Source organism: Mustela nigripes, chromosome 8 (genome assembly GCF_022355385.1).
Source record: "Mustela nigripes isolate SB6536 chromosome 8, MUSNIG.SB6536, whole genome shotgun sequence".
NCBI classification, from domain to species: Eukaryota; Metazoa; Chordata; class Mammalia; order Carnivora; family Mustelidae; genus Mustela; species Mustela nigripes.
In genome coordinates, this window is record NC_081564.1 from 10146425 (window position 1) to 10164427 (window position 18003).

An 18003-nucleotide genomic window follows, 5' to 3' on the forward strand; every position below is an offset into this window, starting at 1 on the left:
ACTGCTGGCCACAGTAGCTGGGGCTTTCATAGCTGGGTCCACCCCTTCCGGCTCCATGGTAGACTGCACTCCCAGTCCGCTCGAGATGCTTAATAAAGGTTTATTACATTAAAAATACATCACCAGGCCTTAGGCACTCAGGGCTTCGCCCCATGTGGCCACCACCTCTGAACTCGGGAACCACCCAGAACACATGGAAGCAGCAGCAGCTGAGTGGTCAACTTGGATTTTGGCCGCCCTGACGCGGCTGGCAACGCCCCGTGCATCCTTGAAGACCGAGTGTGAATGGTTCCACCTTGGGCAGAGGCGGCCGCGGCCCCGGGTGGCCTGACAGCACCCCTCTCCTGCAGGGAGCTCCGCCAGCGGCTGGCCCAGGGCCAGGCACATGGTGGCACTCGGGAACATCTACTGACGTCCACCCCTGCAGCACGCGAGGAGCCATGGTGCAGGGTCAACTGCCTTACATCTTCTTCCTCATCTTGCCCTTCTTGGTGTGGGTACCCCGGCCAAAGGCACCCCTCTGCAGCTCCTGGGCTCGGCGCCGGTTGCGGGCAGACAGCTGCTTCAGGCCCCCTCGCTGCAGGAAGCGCAACTTCTCCGCCCGGCGCCGCTGCTTCAGGATCTGCTGCTTGGTCTTGAGCTCTGAGCGCACGCGGCCTGCGGGAGTGCCCGGGCTGCAGGGCTGGGATGCACCTGTTGGGAATTCAGGGAGCTCAGCCTTCCGGTCTACTCCTAGGGCCTCCTCTTCCCGGAAGCCTCCAGACCTTCTCCCCCACTCCCACCCATTCTGGGTTCACTGGTGTGGCCCCAGGGTCTGGCTCACTGTAGGTGCTCAATAAAGCTTCCATAGTCTGCTGCCGTGGTCAACAGCATGGACCCTTGAGCCCACACCTCTGGGGTCCAAATCCCAGCCGTGACCTCTCAGACTCTGAGCCTCCGTTCCCCGCTGTGAATTATGGGACTCATGGGTCCCAACGAGGAATCGGTTGAGGAGGAGGTGTGTAAAGTGCGGGGGACGGGAGCCAGCCCACAGTAAGGGCCTCCCAAGTGCACTATCATGATTACAGACCACTCGATGGAGATTTACTGAGCATGAGCCCTATGCTGGGCACCGCGGCCCAGCACTGAGACAGACTCCAATCCCTATTTCCACAGACCGCATGCTCTCGGCCGTTAGCTTAACTTCCTTGGGCAGGAGAGAGGGCAGAGAAGGCCAGAGAGGGGAAGGGCTGGGCCCCAGGTCACACAGCAGCAGCAGTAGACATCATGGCCCCACCTCAGCCTGCTCTCCCAGGGATCTAGAAGGGCACCTCCCCCCACTCCTGCCTCCCTGGCTCCCCACTAAACCCTAGGCTCCCCTGCTCTACCATGTTCCCTCTCCCTGTCTGGCTCCTCCCCACCTGTAAGAGTGACCTTTTCAGGGCTTCCACACAGATGATCATTACGGCGACCCCAGATGTCTCCACAGGGGCCGGGGTGCCTGACAGGGACCCATCACCCCCAAGGAGGACAAAGCACAGAGGGAGAATGGCTGTTCCTTCCTGAAGCCCACAGGCAGACCCAGAGCAGCGGCTAACACCGGGAGCCGAGCCGTGAGGGGTGAGGGGTGAGGGGCCCAGGGGAGGCAGGGGCACGTTCACAGAGGCATAGAGAGATGGAGACAGACAGAGACACCAAGAGGGAAAAGAGAGCACAGAGAGACAGGGAAGGAGAGACCAAAGACAGAGATGCCTGTGCAGAGAGAGGGAGAGATATGATGAGGGAGAGATGAAGACAGAAAGGAGAGAGAAAGACCGAGACAGAGGAAGAAAGGCAACAAAAAATGAAACGACGAGGGAGACAGATGGAGACAGAAAGTCTGAGATGGGAAGAAAAGGAAACAAAGACAGAAGGAGGAGAAAGCAGCCGAGAGGAGCAGGAGCAGGGATGCCCAGTCAGAGAGAGGAAGAGAGGAACAGGGACCCAGCAAGAGAGAGAGACAGAGAGAGTGGCAGAGAGGAAGCTTCTGAGAAAACCCGAGACAGAGACAGAAGAAGAAATGTAAGAGACCTAACCAGAGAGGACAGACGCTGAGGGGAGCGGACAGAGCCCGTTCACATCCCACTCAGCCTCACAGAGAGAACCAAGGCCGGGATGATCCAATGGACACTTGCCAACCTGCTCTGAGGACCATCCTACCTTGTTGGCCTCTTCCGCGCTTCCCACCTCTTCGCTCTGGGCCTCGCTGCTGGGACGTTCCTTCGTCTTCTGAGTCCCGATCATCGATTTTCTGTTTCTGTTTCCACTTCTGGTAGCTGGGGAGCCGAGTTAAGGAGACTACGTGCGGGACCATGATGCCCTAGATACCCCTGGGCGGGAAGTAGGTCCTGCACCCCCTCCAGCAGATACCGTCCCACCTCTGGGGGCGGGGCAACAGCTGCTCAGCCACGCCCCCACATCCAGAGTACCCAATGAGAGAGGCTCCCCTGTTCCCTCCCTCAACCCGTGCCCGCCTCTAGGGGCTGCTTGTCCCGCCCCCCGGCCCCGCCCCTCCGGATACAGGTCCCGTTTATAGGAGCTGCTGATGTAGCGGCCGCTCTCTGTCTTGATCTTTTTCTTGTCCTCCTGTCCTGACTGTCCCACAAAGCGCTTCTTCTTCCGGTCCCTGCGGGAGATGGAGTTGGGAGCGCTGATGTGGAAGGAGGTGGCCTGGCGCAGCCTACTTTCCTTTGGCGCCTGTTTCTTCCCCACCCGCACAAGGGAGGCGGCTGGCCCATGTCCAGCATACAGCAAGTGCTCAATTAAGGCCCATTCCCTGCCCCTCCTCACCTTTTCCTAGCAGCCCAGGTCTCAAAAGATGGTGTGGGGGGGTCACTGGGAATTGGGGTCCCTGGATCAGGGTTAGGGGCCCAATGAGGTACCAATCCTACTCTGCCACCTCCTGGCTTGGTGACCCTGGGTTGAGTCACGCCATTTCTCTCGAACCAGAGTCCAAATGGGAGAGATGGGTCATGAGCTCTGTCGAGAAAGACGAGCCGGCAGGAAGGACAGATGGACCCAGATCCCTGTTGTGTACAATCAAATCAGGGGCACAGGCTGTGGTGTGGGGGTGATCTTTCCTGCTCTGGGGGAGCAAATGGGAACCCACCTGCCTCCTGTGTGGGACCACAGGGGGCGTGTGCTCGCTAACTCTATTGCTGGCTCACCACTTCAGCTGCTGCCGGCCTCTGGTCAGGTTCTGGGCTTCGTCCCCCATCAGGTCCAGGACAGCGCCAGCCACCTGCTGCTCAAATGCGCCCCCATCCCCACCAATGCTCAGGCTGCAGGCAAAGGGCGGGGACATGCCACAGAGTCAGTGGGGGGCCCATCAGACCCCATCTGCCTGACCCCAGGACAAGCCACTCACCCCCGCTCACTATCGAAGTCCTTGGGCCGGTAGGGGACGTAGAACTCCTGGTCCCGATGCCGGGCCTCCTCCCTCCGCCTCTTGGCTCCCCGGTCAGGTCCCGGCTGTGGCCGCTTCCGGCCCATGACCTCCGTGAAGACATCCTGGCAGATGGACACCAGTGTCACACCTGCAGCCCCCCGGGGAAGCCACTGGCCTTTCACCCGCCAATCCGGCTAGAGTGAAGGGCCAGCAGCTTCCGGGACTTTAAAACTTTGATACTTCCGGGTGCCTGGATGGTTCCGTCATTAAGTGTCTGCCTTCAGCTTGGGTCGTGATCCCGGGTTCCTGGGATAGAGCGCCCCATCGGGCTCCCTGCTCAGTGGGAAGCCTGCTTCTCCCTCTCCCACTTCCCCTGGTTGTGTTCCCTCTCTTGTTGTCTCTCTCTCTCTCTGTTAAACAAATAAATAAAATCTTTAAAAGAAAACAAATAAATAAAAATAAAAGTCTGGTACTTCTATCTGTGCCCTGTTTCCTGGTCTGCACTGTAGGATGACCTCGGCACCAGAAGAGCCGGCCGGGTATAAGAGGAGGAAGCTGGGGGCCAGCTGGGGCAAGACCCCTTTCCAGCCCCAGGCTGGTCCCTCAGGCTGTGTGACCAAGGCAAGGCCCTGCCCCTCTCTGGGCCTGGCCTTACTCTGTATACTATGGACTAGTACAGGAAGTTTTAACCTGTATGTTTTGGCTACTGAGCCCTCGGTGCAAATCAAATACGAGAGGAACGTCCTGGTAGACCTCAGAGACTGGGCCTGGGGGTAGAGGCTGGGCCGGGGGCAGGGGGCGGTTAGAGGTGGGAGCAGTACCTCCACACTCTCTCCTGCTGCCTCTTCTTCCTCCTCCTCGGGCTTCTCTTCCTGGGATGCCGGGCAGCTGGGGGCTGGGCCAGCTGTGTCCTCCTGCCGCCCCTGCAGCCCCTGCTGGAAGCTGGAGATGGCCTTGCGGTCCTTTTGCCGCTTGGCACGCATCACCTGGCTGCTCGGGTCCCGGCTGGAGGCGTTGATCTCAAAGATGGTCTGCAGAGGGAACACACCAGTTCTTCCCCCAGTGGCCTCCTACCCAGAACTGCCCTCAGCAGCCTGGTGGGCTCTCTGCGGCATTCCTCCCCAGGTCCTTCCAACTCTGTGAGGTTGGTACTCTGGTTACCTGCATTTCCCCATTAGAAAGGAGGCCCAGAGAAGGCAAGTCACCAACCCGAGGTCACACAGCTGGGACAAGTGAGAGTGGCATTTTGAACCTGGTTTACCTGGCACCCTGGTGGGGTGCCCAGTGTGAGTCAAGAGGGCAGGAAAGATGACTAAAAGCCAGCTGGAGGCCACTGACAGGCCCAACACATGTCACCCCCCTCCGGAAGTGGCAGGAAATGGCTACCACACAGGGTACCCACTGCAGACTAGCAGGGACAGTTCCAGAACAAGGGGCATGTCTAGAGATGCTGAGGGGGGCAGAGCCACAAGCTCAGAGGAGAAGCCCCACTGGGGTCTGGCTTGGGGTCAGGAGCTTGGCCACAGTCCTGGCTCCATAGCAGCCTCCGGGACGCCGGCCCCCGTGGGCTCTCCCACGCCCTTACTCACCGCCCGTGAGCGGTAGTTCCTGATGCTGTCCACCAGCTTCAGCCGCTGCAGCTCCCTCTCCTCGAAGCGCGAGCCTGGTGGGGACGGGGAGGCGGCATGAGGCTGGGGAGGCTCCGCGGGGCCCACCCGCAACGCACTGTCCCAAACCCCCCACGCGGGGACTCACTGAAGAGGGGATGCAGGCCCAGCCCCGCGAGGTCCAGCTCCTTCGCCCTCTTGATGGACTCGGGCGAGGCCGCGGGCCGGGAGCGCACGTACTGCTGCTGGGCGTTGTCGGCCACCCGGCCCAGGCCCCGCAGCTCCAGCGACGCCGCCAGGGTGCCCCGTAGGCTGCTCTCCTCGTCGTCTACCACGCTCTGCGGCACCCGACCCAGCACGCCGTCCACACTGCCCGCGCCTGCCAGCCACACACGGAGCCTGTCGGAGGCCTTGCGGCCCGGCCCCTGCCTGCAGCCGTCCCTCCCCGCCCTGGCCCCAAATCACATCGTCCCCAGGGATGGAGCCGCGGTTCTGGCCGGCCAGCTGAAAGAGTTCAACCATGTGTCCACAGTGGCTGCCTGTTTTTGGGAAGAACCCCTCTAGCTGTGTTCTGTCTTTGCCAGACTTGGAGGAGCTGCTGTAGGTTGTACGACCTGCAGAGCCCAAGCCATTCACCAGCTTGCTCTTTCCACTGACTCTCCCACGAGACCGCCGGACAGCCCCACACTACAGAAGAGGACATGAGGCTCAGCAGAGGTTTAGTCCTGCCCAGCAGCGTGCCAGAGTGCTGTCCGGACTCGGCCCCCGCACTGGCTCGAGAGCCGGGCCACCCACGCTGGCTAGCTCTGGGGCAGGTGCAGGATGGCCGCCCCCGACAGATGTCTACCCAATGCCTGGCTTCTGCTGGGACACTGTTGTGGGGGCTCCTTCCCTCTCTCTGCCCCTCACACCCCCACTAATTAGTGTCGACCCAGGAGGTCTGCCAAGGGCTCCAGAATCTGCATTTGGACAAAGGGCTGAGCTGCAGGTGCTCCTGGCGCTTTGGAACCCGGATGTGGCACATGGGGTGCTCAGAGAAGGCACAGAGTGCCCCGTGCACGGGCTCCATTTACACCCAGCTTCCTGAATCTGGGCTCCCAACTCCCTGCTGAGTAATAAGCAATACGGGACTAGTGGCCTGGCCTCACCTATAAAGCAACCCTCTTGTGTTCTCAGATAGACACAGGAGACAAGGTGCACTAAGGGCCTGACACACAGTAGAACCGCAGGAGGAGGCTACCATGATCCCCGTCACCCGCCCCATTCAGTCCCACCCCAGAGACTCTGGGAAAGTTCTGAGAACTTCAGTCTCCCTCTGCCTGCCTGGGCTGTCCCAGAAACACAGTCAAGGGCAGGGTGTCAAACAGATGCCCACAGGGGCCAGGCAGACAAAAAAGCAAGGAAGGTGGGCGTGCAGTGGGCCTGGAGGCCCTTCTATCCAGGGCGCACGGCCCAGATGGCCCGTACAACAACCTCAGGGAAAGGTAGACTCGGCAGTCAGACCCAGCTGCTTTCCAAGAGACATCAGAAATCCGGATTTTTATGTGAAATTCTGAGTTTAAAATATAGGGCTTTTGCCCTGGGATCCAATCCAGGACTGCCTCCACCCAGAGCCAGTACAGCCTCTCCCCGCCTACACCGTGGGCTCTGCAGCGGACCCCCAGGGACCTCCTGCCCCAATCCCCTGGCCTCCACTCACCTGAGGACCCCTCATGGGGGCGGGCAGGGGTAAGGGCGCGGCCGAGGAACAGGTGCAGGTCCAGCAGATAGGGGACCTCATCTGGGGCCACCAAGGAGTAGGCCGTGCCGCTTCGGCCAGCCCGGGCCACGCGGCCTGTGGGGAAAAAAGGTCAAGCTGAAGCAAAGACAAAGGGCCCTACAGCCCAGCATGAGTCCAGCTGGCCCGACTCCAAGGGCACGGGTCAGGCCAAGGCCACACCTCACTGAGCTGCTGTCCTCGACTTTGAGAAGGGGCAGCAATGGTCACTAGGGTTCCCTGCACATGAGTGTGAGCCCACACAGTGCTCTGGGAAGTCGGCAGGAATAAAGATGAGGCCACATGTGCTCATTATCAATATCAAAAGTCTTTGGCATCCCTGTTTGGGAGATTTTCCCAGAGGAGATAACCAAGGATCCAAAGGTGCACATTCAATAATGTCTACAGCAGCTCTGCCTGCAACAAGCCCAAGTCGGAAACCACGTCAAGACTTGACAGAGGGGCACCTGGGTGGCTCAGATGTTAAGCATCTGCCTTGGCCCAGGTCGTGATCCCGGGGTCCTGGGATCAAGTCCCACATTGGGCTTCCTGTTCGTGGAAAGCCTGCTTCTCCTACTTCTCCTGCTTGTGTTCCCTCTCTCGCTGTGTCTCTATCAAATAAATAAATACAATCTTAAAAAAAAAAAAAAAAAAAAGACTTGACAGAGGCTGGGCTAAACGGCTTAGCTGATGATCACATGGTGCGAATTACACAGGTGAGGAAACGGGCCGGCAAACTGTGGCCAGTGACCAGAGCTGGCCCCCGACCTGTTTGTGTCCATAAAGTTTTATAGGCACTCAGCCACGCTCCTTCATTTACATATTTTCTAAGGCTGCATTCAAGCTATAATGGCAGAAATCAGGGAGATTATATGCCTTTGAAGCTTAAAGCATTTCCTATCTGGCCCTTTACAGATATGCCAACCCGTCAAAGAGTGATGTTTCATGGTGAACAGAAAACATGAACGACACACACTGATGCAAGAAAAAAATGACAGGAAAGAATGTCCAGTGTGATTCTAATTCTGTGTTAAGTGAATCCAAGTGTAACGCTACCTTTGGCTTATTTCTGCATCTCGCAAAAACAAAGTGTCACCAGGTTTGCAAGATTCATTTGGGGTGGTCTGACTAACACTGCGGGTCACAGAGCACATGAGGAACTCCCTTTGTGGGGGTTCTGTGCCCCTCAAGGAACCTGCAAGCCAGCTCTCCCCAGGGCCATGGACACAGCGAGCAGGAACCAACAGGGAGCCAAGGCCTCCAGACCTGCAGTCCGGGGCCCAGACGGAGGCCTCCCACACGCCCCGACTGAAGGTGGAAGCAATTCCCCCGGGGCCCAGCACGGGGAGTCCAAATTTACTTATTCAACGATGTTCAATCATACGGAACCTGCCCTCCCGATTCTTTTCTCACGGACGTGCATTTAACTTATTTGTGTTTACAAATGAAGCACGCACAGTTCTGAGTTAAAAAAAAAAGCAAAGAGAATAGAATGGTGGTTCAAAAGGCAGCAGTGACAAGAGACCCACTAGAATGACAGCCGTGCCAGCAGGGAGGTAAGGAGGGACAATGAAGGGGGGTTCCAACCCCAGCTGCCCCACTTTGCTATCTGCATGACCCCTGGCCAGTTATGAACCTCTCTGGCCTCAGTTTCTCTGTCTGTAAAACGGGGCTATGCTGCTGGCACCGGCTACCCAGGATGGTTGTGAAGATGGAAAGAGCCAGTAAAATGCTCACACCTGGGCCCAACAGGCGCGCTGGGCGGGCACCAATCGCTGTCACATCGCCGGTGACAGGCGCGTGGCTTACCGCCTTCTATGTGCTTTGGCTCATTCCCCACTTTTCCGACTATGTGGCTGCCTTACTTTTATCCCCGAAAAATTATAGAGTACTTGGCCTGGGAGGGCAGAGAGGAAGGTGGGCCCCGCGTGCGGACTCGAGAAAGTCAGGAGCTCCCTGCCGTCTGGCTGGGTGAACAGGAGGCAGAGTTCAGCCTTGCAAAGGTTTAAAGGAGAGGAACTAAAATGACAGAGTTTCGGGAGAGGACTGTGAGGAGGAGGGGGCTGAGCAGTATGCCATCGGGCCCCAGGACAGGGAGAGAGAACCCAGAACGGGGCCTCCAGAGCTGCTCCGAGCTGTGGGAAGGCCTGGGCCACATCCCTGAGCCGCGAACTTGGTGGACCCTTCCCCAGGCCTCCAGGTCTCTCCCCGGAGCGCCGGCCCTGCACGCTCAGCTCCCACCCTGGGCCAGGCCCGGTCCCGGGCTCCTCACCCACGCGGTGCAGGAAGAGCTTGCCCTTGGCAGGGAAGCTGTAGTTGACGACGTTGTCCAGCAGCGGGATGTCCAGGCCGCGGGCCGCCAGGTCTGTCACGATGAGGGTGGAGCACTTGCCGTGGGTGAACTTGGCCAGGTTGATCTTGCGGGCCGTCGGGTCCAGGGCGCTATAGATGTGGGCACAGCTCACCCCCTGTGTTGTCAGCAGCTGCTCAGAGTGAAGACAAGAGGGAGGGAAACGGCTGAGAGGGTTGCAGGAGGCGGCGGGGGAGCCAAGCCTCTGCGGGGCTGTGAGGACGGGAAGACCCTGGGCTCCGGGGGGGCAGGAACCTCTGGTCGGAATCCCAGCTCTGCGGGGCAGCTGCGGACACGGGCGGAGGTCTCCCGGAGGGAAGTGCCAGCCCAGGACTCCAACCTCATCCTGCCTCCGCCACTAACAAGCTGTGTGACCTTGAGCAAGTTCCCTAACCTCTCTGTGCCTTTGCTTTCCTCATCTGTAGAATGGGGGAGACCGACAGTTCCTTCTTTGTGGCTTTGTGACGGGGATTAAATGAGTTAACACCCATACAGGGGCCGAGCACAGGGCCTGGGACACAAGAAGTTCCGTGACAGTGTCAACTGTTCATTAAAAACTACTATTTTGGTTTTATTCATCAGTGATACCAGCAGCTGCACAAAGAAAGCACCGTTAAATGCACAACAACCATGTGAAACCCAGTGAACCGTGTCCTCAGATAACAGACCTCAGGGGTGGCTGCCCCGAGGGAGTGGCAACGACTGGCAAGGGGCCCAGGCAGCCTCTGGGGCACCCGGACGGCCCCATGCCGAGGGTCCCAAGTGCACAGGTATGGAAAAACTCCACCACGCTGCTGCCGGAAGCTCAGAACACTTTACCCAGCTTCCAGTTCGCAGGGGACGCTTCCGTTTTAGAACGTGAATTACACGGGACACTGAAAATCTACAGAAAATGGCAGGTTTGGGGCAGGGAAGAGTCTTCAAAGTAACTCGGATGTAGGAGAGTGTCAGAGGTATCAAGACAAAGCATGAGTCGATCACTGAGTACTTGGCAGTTCGTGATGCTATTTGCTGACGTTAATATGTGTTTGGAATTCTTTTTTTCTTTTTTTTTTAAGGATTTTATTATTTATTTGAGAGAGAGAGAGAGACAGAGAATGCACACACGAGAGAGCCAGACAGAGAGCAGGGGGACAGTCAGAGGGAGAGGGAGAAGCAGGCTCCTCGCTGAGCAGGGAGCCCACTGTAAGGCTCGAACCCAGGACCCGGGCATCATGACCTGAGCCAAAGGCAGATGCATAGCTGACTGAGCCACCCAGGTGCCCCTGGAAATCTTTATGATAAAAAGTTAAAGAATAAAAGAGGACCGGCCCTGGCCAGGCCAGTGACCTGCTCTGGTGCTGCCCTCTGGTGGCCTCACCCAGAACTGCAGCTCCAAGCTAGCCATGGAGGTGGTGGTGGTCCCCAGGAGGGTGGCCCAGTGTTGGTTTCCCCAACCGCCTACCTCACTGAGGTACTCGGTGTGGTGCTTCGTGGCCACAAACACCACCGTCTGGTCCTGGGGCCGCACCACGGTGCGCAGCAGGTGGAGCAGCACAGCAGCCTTGGTGTCCTCGCGCACAAGGAAGAAGGAGGTCTGCGGGGAGAGGGGCCAAGGTGGGCTCACAGGGTCTCGGCTGCAGGCGCCAGAAGGGGCCCGGGTGGAGCCTCACCTTAAGCTGCTCGTTGAGTTTGGTGTCCACATCGAGCCGGATGAGCACAGGCTCCGTGAGGCCTGCGGGTGGCACAGGGAGGGTGTTGGGGGTGGCTGGTGGGTAGGGACAGGAGGACGAGCCCCCAGACCCCTGAGCAGTGGTGGCCCCAGCACCACCACCACCCCGGCTCACTCACCCGCCCGGGCGAACTCCACCAGCAGTTTGGGCAGCGTGGCAGAGAACAGAACAGTCTGGTGGCCCCCGGGGAGGCGGCCGATGATTTCCTGCAGCTGCTCGGCAAAGCCCATCTCAAAAAGCCTGGGGGACAGAGGACAGGGATTGGGTGAGGGGCTCCCATTCCAGCGAGTCCCAAACCTGTCGCCCTTGCCCCGGACGCGCTCTCTGCCATGTGCACTGGTGTGTGCCCCATATGACTCTTTACCTCACTCTCTAGCTCACATTTTCTCTGCGTGACCACCTGATCCCTGGCAGTGACCACCTAAAAACCTCGTCTGTTCTCAGTTACGCAGCTCCGAGGCCAATGCTAGCGGCCCTCCCTCTGCGTCAGGCATGGTTTGGATGCTTTCCAAGCGCGGACTCTCCCAGTACCTGCCAGTGTGGGCTCGTGGATCCCCTGTCCGGAGCCCACCGACAGGCACCGACCCTCAGATGTGTCCAAGTTCAGAGCTGGGTTATGATCCCACTGTCTGGCTCCAGCCTGCTCCCAGCTTTGTGCTACTTTGTATTTCTACAAAATCATGTGTTTGTTGTTTTACTGTTTCCTCCCATAGGCCTAAAATGAAATACAACATACAAACACAAAATAAAAAGTTTGGGTGCAGGCAGCCTTCAGTCCTGGTGGTTCCTCGGGTCTGTGGCCCACGGTGGGGGTAAACTGTTTCGAGTGCAGCCACGCTGGTCTCTTCCGGCCAAGCCCTTCCTCCAGGCCTCGGGGTAAACCCTGGCACACGTGTGTGGGGCAGTGCATGTGGTCTTACCTGTCTGCCTCATCGAACACCACATACTCTATGCTCTGCAGCTTCAAGTTCATCTCCACAGCCACGTGTACCAAGCGCCCTGGGGTAGCAATGATTCTGGAAGGGGGTGGGCAGGTCAGGTCAGCCGCGGCTCCCAGCAGACCCTTCCTCGCACTCCCCAGCAGTTGGCTATCAGGGAAGAGACCCCAGACTGCCGTCCTCAACCCAAACTCACATGTCGGGATTTTCGTGCAGGGCAGCAAACTGGTCTTCCATCCTGGGGCGGGGGGTGGGGGGAGAGGAGGTGTCAGCTTGACACAACAGCTGCTTTAAACCCTCTCCCTCTCCAGGTGGCCACGGGAGGCCCATACCCTGCCCCTAGGCTCTGAGGTAGGGTAAGGCTATCACAGAGGTTCTGGGCAAAGGTGCTGACAAGACACAAGTTCAAACACGCAGAAGGACTGATACCATGAAGAGTTCCCCGAGGAGATGGGCTCTGCCCAGGTACTCCCTGCAACCCCCCTCTGGTCCACCACAAGCCTGCCTCTGCCTCCAGCACCAGGTACCAGCTAGCCCCAGAACCACCAGCTCCCCAAGGTTCCAAGCAGCCTGGACCCCTGTCCTTGTTCTTATACCCCCAGGTTCGCGGCCCTAACTCTGGCCCTTCTCTGGAACACTCGGGACACCCGAAGGAGCCAGAATTTTGAGTCTGGCCTCATCTAGGGAGGTATCTCGGATCATAGCGAGCTCCCCAAATAACTAAATACCATGCAGGCAAAGGAACACTTAAAAACCAAACATTCTCCTCAGAATCCAAAGTGACTGGTCACAGGGACATTCCGAGAGAAGAACAAGGAAGGGGCCGCCCTGTGAGGGAAAAGCTGTGAGACGGGGCAGGAGGCTAGGTTCCGCGGCTCCGGGCCCATCACGTGCTGTCTGCTCATCTGGAGAACAGGTATGGCGTCTGCCACCCACAAACACGGGACCAGCCCATCAGGAAACCCTACAGTTCTCAAATCTGAGTGACTGCAAACACTCCCTGATTTCAGTGCAACAGCTCACAATTAGGCATAGGTGTGAAAGTTGGGAGAGCTGAGCGACCCTGTGCACCGCGGGCTCCCCCGCGAGCACGAGCCCCCACTGGGAGTTGCGTGGGAAATTCTTGTGCTACTTTACTGCACGTTTGCCCTTCTTTTTGGGATATGCAGGGAAGCCGCCATCGTTCCTAAGCTGCCCAGGCTCAGGGGATCGGGCACCCTGGAGACCCGGGCTACGCTTGCAGGGTGCAGCCCACCGCACGGAGCAAGGGGGCTCTTACTTGTCCCCGCCCAGGATCAGGGCGGTCCTGAGGCCTGTGAACTTGCCGAGCTAAGGGGAGAGAAAGAGAGGGAGAGAGAGAGAGATGACACAGCCTGTGCCGGCCTCCCAAACCGGCCCCAGCTCAGCCCAGCGGCCCGGGCCCCAGCACACCTCTTTGGTGAACTTCATGGTCTGCAGGGCCAGCTCGCGGGTGGGCGAGAGGACAAGGGCACGGGCCCCCGTCTGGGCGCTGCGGGTCTTGAGCCGCTCGAACATGGGGATGAGGAAGCAGGCCGTCTTGCCACTGCCAGTCCGGGCCATGGCGACCACGTCCTTGCCGTCCAGGATCATGGGGATGGTCTGGAGGGAAGCAGGTGGGGGGGCGGGGGTCGAGAGGCTGGACAGGAGGGCCAAGTCGGCCATCCCCTCCTCCCAAACCCCATCAACCGTCCCGTCTCGTACCTTCCTCTGGATGGGTGTTGGCACTTTGTAGCCCTTCTTCATGATGCCCTTGAACACTGGGTAGCTCAAGCCTGGGAGAGAGACAGGGATGGTCACGGGGAGGGGGGCCCCTGCATCACACGACAGAAAGCCAACCAGGGCAGACGACCATGTCATCAACATCAACAGCAAGAAGAAAAGAAAGGCAACAGAACAAACCTCAGGAGACACACCTACCCCCTGGGGAGGGGGTGGTACACCTCAGTCTTGCACACACACTCAGACTTGCACACACACAGGAGACACACCTACCCCCTGGGGAGGGGGTGGTACACCTCAGTCTTGCACACACACCTCAGACTTGCACACACACTCAGCACCGTGAGACCACTGGGGTCTCGGCCCTGCTGCAGGTGTGGTAAGGTCACGTGGGAAGTATTCAGGGATACCGAGAAGGCACGTCTGCCATTCTCGTCAGATTCCTCCAGGATGCTGGGGACAAGCGGGGAGTTCTGGAGGAAACAGGACAGACACTGGCGATGGATAAGGGGAGACTCACTGTTTCCTATTTTTTTAATACGTTTGAAATTTTTTTATAGCTAAAAGAGAAGAGTGGGAAGTGGCCAGGGCCTGCAATGGGTGCGGGCGCGGGTGCTGACCAATGAGGCACGTGGCCCCGCCTGGGGGAGGAGGTGGTCTTTTGAGACTGTCCCTGACTCAGCTTTGTGACAATGGGAGGGCAATGAGAGGCCTAGGGACAGGAAGCACTGTGATTGTAGCTGGGTTTGGGTCAATGCTTCGTCTTTATCATCCAGGAAGGCAAAAAGTAGCCACGTGGGGATGTTTCTATTTGCTTTTTCTCTAATTGTGGGTAAAAGTTTAGCAGTTTTAATATATTAATTCGTCGTCCAAATTCCTTTTGTGAGTTGACTGTTCATTTTTTTACCCAATTTTCTATCAGGGTAGCTTTTTCTTATTGATTTGTAAAAGCTCTTTGTATATTAGAGATGTTAATCCTGTATCCATCCCCAAGGATGCAAGTACGTCCCGGATACAGCATGTATTTTAACTCCATTTGCAGTGTTTTTTGGTGAACATACATCTAACGGAAAAAAGTCACATCAGACAATGTTCAGATCATACTTAGAAAGGGCTTCTTCTTTTTAAAATCATGAAAACATTCGCTGTGATATTTAAATCTTTGCGCCATTCGTAAAGAAGAAGAAAGAGCAGAGCACCTGGGTGGCTCAGTGGGTTAAAGCCTCTGCCTTCAGCTCAGGTCATGATCCCAGGGTCCTGGGATCGAGTCCCGCATCGGGCTCTCTGCTCGGCAGGGAACCCGCTTCCCTCTCTCTGACTACTTGTGATCTCTGTCTGTCAAATAAATAAATAAATCTCTGTCTGTCAAATAAATAAATAAAATCTTAAAAATAAATAAATAAAATCTTTAAAAAGAAGAAGAAGAAGAAAGAGGGTTCGCGGTATTTCCCGCTAGCTAGGTGTCCTGATACCACATGCTGCTCCCCCTTTCCTCCCTTTCCCGTCCTGCAGTCAAACCCCGAACGGCCTCACCTGTTCTGGGGCCAGCGCTGCCCTGGGTCTGCATTATCTCCTCTCACACTGGGCCCGACCTCAGTCTACCCAACACCTCCCGCGGTGCTGGGCCGACATCAGTATCAGAGACCAGAGCACAGAGGGCAGGGTGAGCCCCTGCTGCGACTCCCCCAAAGTCCTCGGACGGACGCCGGCTCACCCACCCATGGACTGGAAGCCTCCGGACTTCTTCTTCTTCTTGTTCTGGGCGCGTACCATCTCCCGAGTGTCTGGCTCCACGTCTGAGGCACATTCCGAGGTGGGGAAAGTGGGCAGGGGTCGGCCAGGTGCCAGCTGGGAGGAAGGATGGAAGAGGCAGCATCACGCCTGGCACAAGCAGACCCCTGGGGGCAGGGAGAGGGGCTGTCTTGCTGCGGATGCCCCTCCATTCACGCTGAAGAGGCCTCTGCCGGGTCACGTGACCTCTCTGCTAAAGGGCTCCCCTATGCCTGGGCCAGGGCAGGGCAGGGGGCAGAGAGTGGGCTGTGCAGAGTGACTGCCTAGGTTTCAATCCTGACTCTGTCTCTCTGTCACTTACCTGTTGCGAGACCTTAGGGGAGACACTACATCTCCCCGAGTCTGTTTCCGTATCTGGGAAACAGGGATGACGGACAGGAGCATGGGTCTCACAGCAGGTGTTAAGAATACAAGGACCAAGTAGAAGGCCTAAAACAGCACCCAGCATATAAAAGGTGGTCTCATCCTCGTCCTCATCCTGATCTGTCATCCAAAGCCCTCAAAATTTAAACTCTAGAGGGCCAAGCAAACACGTACCGCGTACGGGACTACACTCCTCCACGCTGCCCTGTCTCCCTCTCCCGAGCCCCCTTCTGACCCATCACTCTTCCCAGCTCTACTCCCCCTGTGCAGGCCTCCTCCCTGCCTAGACAGGAAAGGACCCACCTGTCCTAGCACAGCCATATCCAACCCCGACCCCTCCTCTGGGGAGCCTTCTCAGACCACAGAGCTGTTCCCCCTTCCTCTCAGAAATAACATTTACGGAGCACTAATTCATACTAGGGTTAAAACTTTCGTGGCATTCACTCTAAGCCCGGTGACGCTCTGAGCATGCGTATAAACTCGTCCACTTTTAATTCTCACGGCAACCCTGTGAAGTAAGCACTATTAGTCTGTCCATTTTATGGAGAAGGAAACTGAGGCACAGGGCAATGAAGTGACTGCCCACGTTCACAGCCAGCAGGGATTTGGACCCTGACTTCAGAGTCTATGTTCTCTCCTCTGTGACCCTCTGCGGGCCCCTACAACGGTCTGGGTCAGAGTTACAGCGTGTCTAGTATGGTCTGTGATCTAAAAATGGATTTCCTAGATTTAAAAGATTGTGAAAACATCAAACAAAGGAGACAATGACTTTATATGGTGCCATAAGGCCTAAAATATTTACCACCTGGTCCTTAACAGGAAGAGTTTGCCAACTTCTGTTCTAGACACGTGAAAACAAAGTGCCTGGAACCCACTGGTGCCCCAGCAATATTTACTGAATAAGTAGAACAAGTGAACACCGTAATTTAATCCTTTCATGAGTCTTTGCGACACATACAATCCTCCGTCTTGTACGCATGTGGAAACTTCTGCTTTCTGCAGATGTCGCAGAGAGGTTAAGCAACCTCTCCAAAGTCCCACGGCCAGTCCAAGGTTGGGCCACATTTGAACACAGGGCTGCACCAGGACAAAGCTCTTCGTCTGGACCATATCGGTGGGCTCTTTGGCACCAGCTACCTTGCCCTCCTGTGCTTTAGCAATCTCTCCACATTTCTAGAGCACTTACTGTATGCCAAGCACTGGCTTCACTGGGGTGGGGAAACCTAAGAAGATCCAGTCTGGTCCCTGACCTAGAGGAACGTAGATCCCTCTCTCCATCTAAACACCCACTCTTTCATACTTACCCGATCCCCACTCTGTGCCAGGCACGGGATGGGCACAGGGCTGTGGGAAATAATGTCCCCTTGGTGCTCACACCCGCCTTTTGCATATGGTTGGCACTCAGTAGTGGAAAAAGCACGCCCCCCCCACTCCCCCCGGGAACCAGGGGTTTGAATACCGGCTCTTCCGCTCACAAGCTGTGTAGCCTTGGTCAAGTTCCTTAACCTCTCTAGGCCTTAGGGTCCTTCTCTGGGAAACCAGGATGGCGGCAGTTAGCTCCCGGAGCTGGTATGAGGATTAAATGATAAAGCTTGGAAAGTTCTTAGTGTGGAGCCTGGCACATACCAAGCTGTCAGCAAACGCGAGTTTAATTTACTATTGGTTACCCAGAGGCTTGGGGGCGTCACTGAATCAAGCCACCGAGCCCGGCCTCCGCTCAATCCAACCTGGCAAGAATCCCCCAAACTCTTGAAGTCAGTGCCGCGGCACCCGCACTTTTCATTGGACCAAAGGGCGCTAGGACCCGCCCCATGGGCAGGAGGTAGCCAATGAGGGGCCGCGGCCAAAAGCCGGCCAGGAAGGCCGGAAGGCCCGAGCCCCTGAACGTAGACACTCTAGAGTCGGAAGCCGGGGCGTGACCCGCACGGAGACACGTGCTCAGGCTGGCGGTCCTGTCCCCGACCCCCGGCAGCCGACCTCTCCCCACCCTCAGCCGTGCTCACACCCCACCTGGGGGAACTGAGACCGCGGGGCGATGCGCGGAGCTGGGGCCCGAACTCCAAAGTGTGCCCTGGCCCCGCGCTCCTACCTTCTGGGTCCGGGCATCATCTTCCGCCTGGATCTCAAACTCGCCGTCCTCCGAGTCGCTGCTGCGGACTTGGGAGGCCGCGCCTCGGCGCTTCCGCAGCCCCTTCTTTTTCCTCCACTGGGCCATGGCAGTGCGGGACCGAGGTCCGGCCGCCGGGAGCCTGCCGGCCGCCATGCGGGCCCTGGTGCAGGGAACCCGGGAGGGGGCGGGGCCTGCGGGGAAGTACCAACGGTGCGGCCGGGAGGGGGGCA

At 57.6% G+C, this 18003-nt stretch overlaps 1 protein-coding gene across 1 annotated transcript; it reads right to left on the bottom strand.

Moving 5' to 3' along the window:
- Window positions 1-80: 80 nt before the first annotated feature.
- On the bottom strand, window positions 81-17971 carry DDX54 (DEAD-box helicase 54). Its single transcript, XM_059408478.1, has 20 exons — window positions 17753-17971; window positions 15228-15357; window positions 13492-13562; window positions 13201-13389; window positions 13049-13098; window positions 11966-12007; window positions 11752-11847; window positions 10950-11071; window positions 10772-10833; window positions 10564-10695; window positions 9042-9252; window positions 6713-6847; window positions 5162-5392; window positions 4996-5069; window positions 4228-4437; window positions 3386-3528; window positions 3186-3299; window positions 2540-2644; window positions 2179-2294; window positions 81-693 (listed from the first exon to the last, which is right to left on the bottom strand). The coding sequence occupies exons 1-20, from the start codon at window positions 17924-17926 to the stop codon at window positions 461-463; spliced, it is 2640 nt and encodes an 879-aa protein (XP_059264461.1). The 5' UTR covers window positions 17927-17971; the 3' UTR covers window positions 81-460.
- Between the last annotated feature and the right edge of the window lie 32 nt (window positions 17972-18003).